This window comes from Vollenhovia emeryi, unplaced genomic scaffold (genome assembly GCF_000949405.1).
Source record: "Vollenhovia emeryi isolate VEMERY1.0 unplaced genomic scaffold, V.emery_V1.0 DF939148.1, whole genome shotgun sequence".
In the NCBI taxonomy this organism is placed as follows: domain Eukaryota; kingdom Metazoa; phylum Arthropoda; class Insecta; order Hymenoptera; family Formicidae; genus Vollenhovia; species Vollenhovia emeryi.
In genome coordinates, this window is record NW_011967218.1 from 727682 (window position 1) to 739562 (window position 11881).

The following is an 11881-nucleotide window of genomic DNA, read 5'->3' on the forward strand; positions in this document are numbered from 1 at the left end:
TATGAGATTTATACTGGAAGTGCATTGGCCAATATTTAACAATGCAATAAGAATATTGGTCCAAGATCGATACAATATCGGAGCAATATTGCTAAATAGACATTGGCTAAATAAGAGTCCATCGTACAATATTGGACCAATATTGGGAATACTAGATTTACACTGTTTCTCAATATTGCGCCAATATGTTGTGCTACTAGGGTACTGCACGATAATACAATAATTATATAATATTTGATTTATATTGGATAAGAAACGAAACCAGAAGAGAAATTTGTAACGTACAAGATGTGGTGAGATGGGGTAGACAAAGAAGGCGATACCGGCGATAATGGCTAGAACGTGTCCAAAGAATGGACACCGATAGACACTTGTCTGCATTCCTCTGGCAGGTAAACCGACATTAGGTAAAAGACCACTGGGAAGACCGCCGAAAAGATGGAGACACAGTTGGCAATCCATCTCTCGGGAAAATTAAAAGGGGCGTATCGGCAAATAAACCGATCGAAAGATCTCAAGAAAGAATAAGGAGCGGAAGAAGAAGATTTATATTGCAAGTGCATCGGCCAATATTTAACAATGCAATAACAATATTGGGATTAGTAGATTTACATTATTTCCCAATATCGTGCCAATATATCGCGCTACCAGGGTGGACTTGTTCCCTTGAATGAACGCGACTCGGCGCGCGGCTGGAGACGCCGCGCGCGGAAATGCCGTGGAAATAACCGCAAATACAATTCAGTTTCTGTCGCGGGGCTCTCGTTAGCACGTTCTCTATCGAACGCCCCAATCCATCACCTTGACTTCTCGCTCCAATTTGCAACTTTAACGAGAAACGGAAATAATCGAGACGGTTAAACGCCCTATAAATATTGAAATTGCGCCCCGCTCGGCCCTCGCTCGGCCCATTGTGCCGGGATTCCTCTGGAAATCCCATCGTCGCGTATTGATTTGCCGACGTGCACGACGTTTCGTTAAAACAAAAAAAACGTGATACGCGTCGAACGCAGTTGTCGACAACTTCAGGAAACTCGCGTGCGGGAAACACACGTCCGTGTGTCGACATACTCGAGGATGTTGAGTCGCGAGACAATACAACCGCGTACCACACACACACACACACGCACACGCACACACACGCGCTCGTCGCGCATTTATCCCGGAAGTGCGTGGAGACGCGCATTATCTTCCCACATCTCCGATATCGCGGAAGCGTCTCGTCCGTCTTCGTGCGAGACACTCGTAAAATTGCGGAGGAGTATAAATCAATCGGTCTAGGCGAATCGATGCGGGCGACAGTTTGTTTTCGCGCGGATTAATTACGCTCGATAATTCACACCCAGCGTGGTAGATTCGAGAAGGTCCGGTCGTTCTCCGAAAAATCTTCAACACTACACCGGGGGAAAAGGTTGTTGATATAATTAAATATGTTTATCCCGGCAGTATTTCTTTAGTTTAAATATTATAGGTGTATTCTAAACGCACGTCATTTATCGAAACACGTGTCTTCTTGATGGACGAGTAGTTTTGCGAATTAATAAATACAGGAAAGTCCGCTATTACGAGATAAATGATAGGCATCGTCTGCTGGTTCCACCACGAATCGATTGCCCTTGGAGTGAAATCTGTTTAGTGGAAGAGCGATTGTTAGATCGTGCAATCGTCGCGAAAAGAGATTTGTGATTGATTTTGGACGTTGAAATCCCACTATCTCATATTAGAATCCTGTCTCATAATCAGTGTTTGCTCTTATCTAAATAAAATTATATAGATGATTATCTAGATAAAATTTTAGCGTTATCTTATCTTTATATAGACAATAAAAATAAGTATTATCTATATCTGCATCTTAGATGAAAGAAAGTGTTATCTTTACTAAATTATCTAAGATAACGTACAGATAATTTGGTTTAGGGCCACATAAAAATACTTAACAGTTACATTATTTAAATATGGATGGCGTTGTAGACCATGCATTTATGTGTGTGTCATATAACCTATAACCTGAATATATTCTATATCCCCCTTTATAATTTAAATTTTTCTATAATTTTTTTGTAATTTTTTCTACTGTGTTTACATGAAGCCTTAAAAATATTATCTGAAAATTATCTAGATGAATCATCATATAATTTTATCTTTTATCAAAATATATTCAAAACGAAATCATCTTTATCTTATCTAAGATAAATTTATATATTTTTATCTTATCCTTATCTAGCTAATTTTAAAATCATCTATGCACAACACTGCTTATAATAGAGGACTCTCCTCTATTTGCTTGACAGCCGCTGAATCAGAAAATAACTTTTTTAATTCGTCACTTTTTCTCACAATGTGCGTCGAAGTAAAGGGATTTCCTCGGGACGCTTGGTAAAATCACGGAGGCTGCACGTAGAACTTTTTAACTGAAACTCCTCACGATTGGCCGCGCCGTCATCAACTGACGCTACGTGCCGCGAGAACGAGCACGGTTTGCCCGAAAAACGCGCGGCTGCAATTCAACGTGTCCGTGAAATATTCGCCTCTCGCGAAGGGAAGGACGTTCCGCGATTTACGGACGTGCCAGACGGGTGTTTGCGCCAGGCATATTGCACGAGTATAATGAAATTACCGGCGCAGAGCCGCTCGTCGAAATCGGGAGCTGACGTCGTTCTTTTGAACGTCTTCTAGAATCCAACGAGACTCCGCGCGAGACGGAATCTAACGTTTTGTCAAGAAATGTTGAAGATAAACTTAGACAAATTATTCTTGTTTCTTTAATACTCGATTCGATAATTTATCCCGGTGGCAATGGCTGCCCAGATTTCTCAGCAAATGTGTGTCTGTTTTAGAAAGAAGCTGAGATTGGACCATCCTTTATTTTTACTTTACAGTTTCTTATTTTTATTAGTTCGGTGAGGCTGGACTATTCTTCATTTTACAATTCCTTATTTCTATTCATTTAATATAATATGGATTTGCCTTTTTCTTTGGAATTAGATAAGCGTTGGGTGTAACGTGAAATTTATTAACAGAGATGTATCGTTGCGAGCCTTGAAAAGTGTTTATTAACTGAGAGCTGATAGTTTAGTCGTTAAACGATTGTAATTAAAAAAAATCTGTAAGTGTGTGACAAAGGCTCGTATGATATAAATCAGAATCAAGGAGAAAGGGCTCTGAGCCGTGACGAGATGTACGTGTCAAAATATAAAATAATTTATTGTTAAATCTTATTGTTAAAATCTGTAAGGACGTCCAGGAAGGCCGTGTTCTCGAAAACTGGGACATTTGATCACTTCGATTCTATCTCTTTATTTGCACATATAGATGATTGATACATATTGCTCCAGAATAAATAAAACATTTACGTAGCAGTCTCGATAGACTGCTCCGGAATAAATAAAACATTTACGTAGCAGTCTCGACGCGGGCTGAGGAAATTTTGTGTAACTTGGTACAGCAAACAGTTCTAGATATTCAGCCATTATCTATAATAAATAATGTACATTATAAATACAATTAACAAAGGAGGACCCTCGTGCCTTATCAACAGTATAAAATACCGTTCCTTGCGTCGCATTATTTTTGTTAACAGTTACATTTTTATAGTTTAACCGAATATTAAAGGTATCAATCTCTTGTTTACATTTGACTCTCGTAATCCTGGATGGGTCATCTAAAGCTATGTCGTAATCAATTGGTCCTGTGGCGCAACGGATAACGCGTCTGACTACGGATCAGAAGATTCCAGGTTCGAATCCTGGCAGGATCGGGGCATATCTTTTTTTTTCCCCTCCCGTTCAATCCCATGTTTTCGTGACTCATCGCACCTTGACGAGCCGGAGTATATTGTTGACGAGGATTGCGTAACGTAATCGGTTATATACGCGATGTCCGAGCGTTACGTCGATATGTCACGTCGGGGGAAAACAGAAGGCCGATACCGCGTGCGTATGTCTCGATACCGGATATTATACATAATTGAGGTACTTGTTTTTTCTACCGCAATTATGCAGACTCGGCCTAATCAGTCGCACGGTTTCCCGAAATAATTAGCGTTTATAATTGAGACGGATACTATCGCAACCGGGAATGTCGGTCGAAGCGAAGTACGGGCGACGTATTCCATTCCATTAATAAACTGGTAGAAAACCATTCAAATCTATGACGATTGTTATATGCTCATCGTATAACTGAAAGACACGTGTACTTAAACTAAAGAAATACTGCCGACTAACTGTATTTAGTCATCTCAATAATTTTTTCTCTCAGTGTATCATAGTGAACCTTCTTCTTACTTTTAATTTACGTATGTTTTTTTCCGTTTAAATGATTGCGACAAAATTTGACTGCTTCGCGAGGAAAGTCGCACGTAGAACTGTACACAGGGACGATTTTATAAACATTCCACGCTTCTCGAACCCTGATACAACATTCGCGATTGTAGACCGCGATAAAAGTTTAATGAAACTTGAAGATTGATCTGCGAACTTCGTCGGCGCGCCCGAAAGAAAAGATTGCGATCGCGCGACTGTTAGTCGCCCGACGGTTCTACCCCGAGGACGATTCCCGGTGCGGCGAAACGCGCTAAACTAAGCGCAACCAGGAACCGAATTTTTCACAACGAATCCTCCGGGGAATGTCCAGAAATAGTCCGCGTTCCGGGCGCGTCGACCTGACGCTCGCGTGTCCACTTCCTTTTTTTTTCACGCTTCAAGGCGCATCTCATGCACCGTCCACCGAGTGTATTTCGAGATAAACTCTTCTAGCCGTCTCCGCGTGACGCCTTGAGATTTCCGCCTTCGATACTTCGGGTGAGTGCCAGAGAGTTCGCTTTGTGGAATTTACAACACTTGACGCGCGCACACGTATGCACACACGTGTTATCGCTTTCACAGACAGACACGAATACGGATCGGGTCTCCGAAGAATTTCTTTGACGTTATTGATTATCTACCGAAGCCCAGGAACATCAGAATTAGACTTGAGATTTTAGACAAAAATTTTATCAGCAAAGGTTATTTCTTCTAAATCGATATCGAAGACTGGAACATTTGTTTCGCATATCGCCGAGCGTCAACTCCGCTCGTAGAACCGCAATGTTTGCGCGGCACAGTTATTCTCTCAGCTGTTCCTGCAACGTCGTCTGCGGTCTCCCTCGGGCTTCCGTCGCGAAGATCGTGAATTTCCGCACAGGAAGCGCCTATTTCCTCCGCTCGTTGTCGTGCGAACAAATCCGAGATTCGTGGTCTGCCTCGCTGCAGATATCCCCTCCTGTTCGCGAAGGATGAACTGCATTGTTTGGCACCTACTGAACAGGAAACTCCTTGTTGCATCCATGCCTCGAGGAAATGTAGTTGAGTGAAAGGAACCACGACTTCCCTGTTCCTGTCGAATCACCTCGAGCTTACTTATGCGGGCGCGAAGTTGTCGGTACGACGCGAACTCCTTTTCTGCAAAACGATACACGAATCTTACTCTTCTAGCCTGTACACTGAGAGACCCATTTTGTTGAATGAAACAAAATTTAGTTGACTCAACTGAATGTCTCGTTTGGATGTGAGCAAACAAGCCTTTCAGTTGATACAACAATAAAATTTAGTTGGACAATTTGATTATATCAACACACAAATTTGCTCAAGTGCACATGCGCAGAATCCTCTTATAATATTCAACTGAACGATTTAGTTCACGCAACAAACACAATTATTTAGGACTTGATGAAATGGACGAATTTGTTATCTCAACTCGTGGAAATAAGATAGTTGTAATGTTTCTTTTCAGCAACATATTTTGCGTATCATACAACCAAATTACATGTTCAGTCAGCAAAATGATTCAATCAAATTATTTCGTTTCATTCATCAAAATTGGTGTCTCAGTGTATCGCCTCCCATCAGTTTAGCGCATCGAAAAACGTCAAAAATTTGTCACTTTGATTTTTATCGAGGAATGAAGAATCCTGGATGGGATTACGGCGCAAATGCAGCTGTGATAAATAGGACGAAAGTGTATCATATTGCAACGATATTATGAGTAAAAATGTCGTGACGTATCGAAACTCTATCGGACTTTCATCAAGCGGACTCGCTCCACCGGACTCTCTCGATTCTTCCGCAAACAGTTTTCATGCAAGATCCGGCGATGCTATCGGTCCCTCGTTTCTTTTCCGCGACGTGTTATCGGACGCGGTTTGCAAGAAAGGAAACGCCTTTCGGCCCCTTTCGTTTATCTCGGCTTTTCTACGCGCGCGACGGAGAGTGGCGCGTGTTACCGGCCCGTCGAGGGAACGAGCTAGCCATTCTCTTTCTCGTAATAGTAACTCACCGCTCGTCTATCGTTTCGAAATAACGCGGGCGCGCGTGAGAAGGCTTTGCTTAAGCAGCTATAAATTTGCTATTGTACACCGTACATTAGAGCGCGGGAGATGCATCAGTGATTTTCGTCTCGTCGACGAAAGCTGTGTATACAGGGTGTCCCGGAAAGCTCGATAACCCAGACGGATTCTGTAGAACATTCTCATTGTCGGATGAAAATCCTTATGTAAAAATGTCGAGGATATTATAGTTTTCTTAGTGGGAACCGCTTGTCGCTGACTAATCATTTTGCGGGAATCTTACGCGCATGCACTGAGAGACCCATTTTGTTGAATGAAACAAAACAATTTGATTGAATCATTTTGTTGACTGAATCGTTTAGTTGAATATTATAAAAGGATTCTGCGCATGTTCATTCAACCAAATTTGTGTTGATATAACCGAATTTTTCAACTAAATTTTGTTGTACCAACTGGAAGATTTGTTTGCTCATATCCAGACAAGAAATTCAGTTGAGTCAACTAAATTTTGTTTCATTCAACAATGAGTCTCTCAGTGTGGTACACGGACAGGTACACCCACAGAAAAAACTTCCGGATCCAATGCTATTACACTTGAATGTATCATAAAATAGGATCGATACAGCGCCAATCATATTTATTATAGAGAAAGAAATATTTTAATCCTAAATGAAAAATTCTAAAATTTAGAATCGTCTTTTGTCTAATATCGTGCGCTGTAAGATGCAGGGAAAATTTATTCGAAACGCAAGAATACATAAACTTACATTCGTACAAGTTACTCTGGTCTCTATATAGTAAGTCAACCTTTAGAAATTTATAATCACGGCAGCAAAATAGTTTTAGCGAACTATGATTAGCTACGGTAGCGAACATTTTCTTTTTAACGTACAGAATCCGTCAATGAAAGGATGACCGAGCTTTTTTTCTGGGGACACCCTGTATATACGCACACACGCGCACCTGTAGTCTAGGTCGCCCCGCTGATTAAAAGATACCTATCACGGGCTTCGCGCTGCCGCGTGACCTAGAGAAGCGCAACTAGTAATCCTATTAAACGAGTAGCTCGTCGAGCATTACGACCCAGGTCGATGTAAGAGTGACTCGTGCCCATCCGCACGCGCGGTGACGCGTGTGAAATCCGGCGTAACTCTCGCCGCATCTCGCCGCCTACCGTGGCATTTTTTCAGAAGAATTTTCACTTGGTGGCTCACAAACTGGAAGATAACAGGCGGTATATGCGCGCGAAAAATAATCGCGAAAGCTGTCGTGTGGACGATTGTACGCGTAAATACCCTGGATTTACCGACAACGACAATTTTGTAAATATAAAGCGATATAAAGTAGCTTGAAATTTTCGCTCGTGCTCGAGATGAGTTTACGGCGATGACGCCATTTCGCAGGCGAAAAACCGCATTTTCTCTCTTTCTGAAACGTGTGCGTCGCGGCGCCGCCGCGCTAATTGCGACAGCGGACTCTCGCATGCCACCTAAACGAATCTTCGCACCTCCACGTGCGCACCGTTCGTGTGACCCTGCGTGCCACGCAAACACGAGCTGCCCGCAGTTCTCTGCTCTTTATGCGTTCGGATTTAGAGCTTTTTTTTTTAATAAATCCCACTTTGTGACCAAAAAATAATGTACGAGAAACGTCGAGCGTACACCCTCAGAAAGGATTTAGGATGTTACTAATTGTAAGACAAAAAATATTCTCGACGCATCTATATTTCTCACAACCTCATTTAGTATAAAAATAAGACGGTATCAAAATAAAATCAATAATTCTTACTTTCCTCTATCGAATTAAAACAGAATGACTCATTATATTGAGACAAGAGTAACTTACATAAGTGTAAGTTTGTATATTCTTGCGTTTAGAATAAATTTTCCCTGCATCTTACAACGCAAGAAGTTGACGTCACGATTTTAGACAAAAGACGAGTCTAAATTTTAGAATTTTTCATCTAAGATTAAAATATTCCTTTCTCTATAACAAATATGATGGCGCTGTATCGATCCTATTTTATGATATATTCAAGTGTAATAGCATTGGATTCAGAAATTCTTTCTGTACGTGCGCTGAGGGCATTGCGGTGTACAGATTTGCGGCATTACTGGGCATTGTTGGGCATTAGTTTGGGCATTAGACCTTGCTGGGGCATTATAAAGATAGAATAAGATAAAGGTGGCGAGTGTGGCGCAGAGAAATGTGCGCTGGTCAGTAAACAAATGGCCGAAAAGATCCGAGTTGAAATCCACGGACACCGCTGGTTTTTTCGGAACCTCCCGAAGGGAAGTGGCAACCACCGAGGGTATCCCGCCACGCATAAAGAAAAGGGGTATAACCCTTCAGATTGGAGGTTTCCTTCGGCAAGGCTAGCAGCCCGTCGAAGACGAAGTAAAACCAAATGCTCCAAGTTATCAGAACAAACTGGACAAAACAGGCTTTAGGTCTTAATACACGAGGAAGGAGGAGATAAAACAAGACAAATAAGATAAAATAAGATAACAAAATTAAGTAATGCCCATTGGGCACTGGTGTACATGATTTTGATCGGTGGTTTACCTCTTGTGAAAATAAGTGAAGTAACAATATTGTACGTCAGTTCTCGAGTTGCAATTGTTCAGAATCAGAAGAATTAATAATTTGCGTGTGTGCGTGGACCTCAGTTTTTTTTTTACGTATCAACACCATCGCTTATTACTTACTCATTTCGGGTATAAAATTATCCGGGGCCACTGCGCGCGAACGTATTACAGCGATCATCTTGAAAGCTCTTTCGTCGGGGCCGTTAATTTATTTGCGTTACGTAACATTACGTAATTGCTATCTATTGCAAATTGGCATGCAAACTTTTCGTCAATAGCTCACCGTGCAAAGTTCTCGTTGAATCAATCGTGGCATAATGACTGCATTGAAACGGAATAGGCCGTAACTTCCCGAAGTCTCGGCGTGTCGCGGGCGTCGCAGTCGACCGTCGACTTTACCCCGGCAGTTTCTCTCTCTCTCTCTCGTGCGTTATAATTTTGCAATTAAGTTATATCGCACCCGCGAGACGTTATATTAATAATATAACGGCTAGGAAAGCGAATCTTTACTTTCGCCGGTTTTGCAACAACGCATGCGTGACTGGCGTAGCTGCGGACGAGCTTTCGCTCTTGCGGATAGTATATGCGTTACAACTTATTATCCCTCCCCGCGGGGTGGGAGGGAAGGGGGAGGGAGATAGAAATTCGCGAGTACATGGCACGCAGCACGCTCGGATTACGTTGACCAGCTACTTTTTTTTTCCCCTCCGTGGTTTTCTTCTATGGTTTCCTCGCGTCTAACGGGAACGTTGCCTTTGGAATTGCGCGCCAGCGCCGTGTCGGCGAGTTAACAAACCGATGCGTCAGCTAATATCACTTGAACGCCGGTTAAGTAATGATAACCGGTAATAGCGATCTTTAATTGTGCACACAGGCCATATCACCGATACGCCGCGCGGAATGTCCCATAAAACGTTCTTACGTGGACTTCATGTAGAAACAATTTAGCGCTTCTTTGATCAATTAGGAGCTTACTTTTTTTTTCCCACAAAGATATCACTTAGGACACGCCTACACTGTTATTTTTACATGGTGTCGCGACGTATATTTATCGAATATATTTAAAAGGGACACTCTCCCAGCGGGCTGACGTGGCTTGTCGTCATTTTGACGTCAAAATGACGACAAATAACGTCAGCCCGCTACCTGGACTCGTACTTTTTTCATCGCTGCGCAATCCGTTTAATTATCTCTTACGGTGCGCTTTCGGTTTCCAATACGTTAACGATCGCAGCAACCATGGTGTAAAGATACAAGGTGAAGGCGATCAGGTGGATGCGGAGTGTCAGCCAATCAGAAGTGGCCCAAACTACCGAATTGACCAATCAGAAATTTGCCTGAACCTTCAAGCTGCAAATCATTGCGGTTGAATGCAGGAAGAATGAACCAATGAACAATTTGCCCCCAGAATTGGTTACAATGTTTCACTCTTTACACCATGGCTGCAACATTCGAACAATGCACGTTGCACATAGACAACGCTTATTATCGTACGGTGCAATATCCAATGTACGCTATGTGCGGACACAACGCTTCCATGATAAAAACCAGTGTTTGCCAGAAACTTGACATCGCGATTGCGTTTCGTGCTCCCCAAGTGGCAAGAGATAGCTGCTGCGTGACACTTTTATCCTATCTGTTAAGTATCTATTCTGCTCGCGTTATACAAACAAATCGCGATCGAAGTGCGCTGCTTTGCCGAACAATACTGCCCAGTTTAGTAATGGACACGTTCAACGAGTCGAGGTACATAATAGAAACCGTATACGGAGTTCTCTTCTCGATCGGCCTGAACCTTCAGTCGGAAGCTATTAGCAATCAGGATTATCCCCGACATAATTACTTCAATTACAAGACATTCTGTACTAAGTGCAATTATATTAATGAAGTCCGTTAATATATTAACAAGAAGATACATACCAAAGTGAGATAATTAATATGATAGCATGCCAAAGGGAATGGCGTATTAATACTTTGCCAGATTACTCCGCGTTTAATATCAATTAAGTTTTTCTTTTTCTCCTCTCTCTCTCTCTCTCTCTCTCTCTCTCTCTCTCTCTCTCTCTCTCTCTCTCTCTCTCTTTCGTGTAATTAACTATGTAATAATCTTCGAAACAGGGCAAGCGTGACTGATGTTGTGAGCCAATAGACCGAGGCAATCGATTAGATTAGATAAATAGCGGGCTGCACGATAAATTACGATTACGAATCGTAATCGTCGCTGATAATGCAATTCGGGCGTCGCGAACGATATCAATTAATAGCCGGGTTAACGGGAAAAACTCTACACGGCTGGGCTTCTGCTTTTCCGAGTTCCACTTTCGCGGGGTCGATACGAGCGTAATTGCCATTCGAATGAACTCATCCGAACTTTCGATCGTCGATAGAGATTTCATCTTTACTTTCTTCCTTTCACGAGCGACTTTAACCCGCAAGAGTACTTGCACAAGCGTCCGCAGGGTTAACAATGCGGCAAGCGGATGCTCAATTTATCATTTTCGTATACGAATCCTGCCGCGGATTCTTATTTCCACAAACTAAGCTTACAGCTACTGACGTACAGAATTCAAGAGTGGAGACGGATTAAATATAGTAGATAGTACGCGAAATACGACCATCCCAACGGGAAACCATTCGACAGTAGCCAAAACAAGATCTGCCGCTTTTAAAATAAGACAACTAAATTTCAGCTCGGTCCTTTTTAAGATTTAAATCAATTAGAAACGTAAACGCCATTTAGGACCTGGCACAGGTGGAGGCAGTCAATTAAATTACTATGTGAATCCATATACCGTATTTTTTTTCCAACCTGTCCTGCGCGCCGATACTTCCCGGACATACAACGCAGGTTTTTCGTTAGGTGGAATCATTATCGTCAGTGAATTCACGTGTTATAAAATCGCTGAACAGTCCGGGCGCGCAGGACAGTTCGGGAAAAAATACGGTATGTGCACATACCGTATTTTTTCCC

At 42.2% G+C, this 11881-nt stretch overlaps 1 protein-coding gene and 1 non-coding gene across 2 annotated transcripts in view; both read left to right on the forward strand.

The window, feature by feature from the left end:
* Nucleotides 1-3684: 3684 nt before the first annotated feature.
* On the forward strand, nt 3685-3757 carry Trnar-acg. Its single transcript has one exon. It is a non-coding gene; the product is annotated as a tRNA-Arg (tRNA).
* Nucleotides 3758-7545: 3788 nt separating this feature from the next.
* LOC105565919 overlaps nt 7546-11881 on the forward strand; it is a 17739-nt gene continuing 13403 nt past the window's right edge. Inside the window, exon 1 of the mRNA XM_012019502.1 lies at nt 7546-7644. Coding sequence (XP_011874892.1) covers nt 7561-7644 — 84 coding nt within the window. The 5' untranslated portion in view covers nt 7546-7560. The remainder of the gene's footprint in view (nt 7645-11881) is intronic.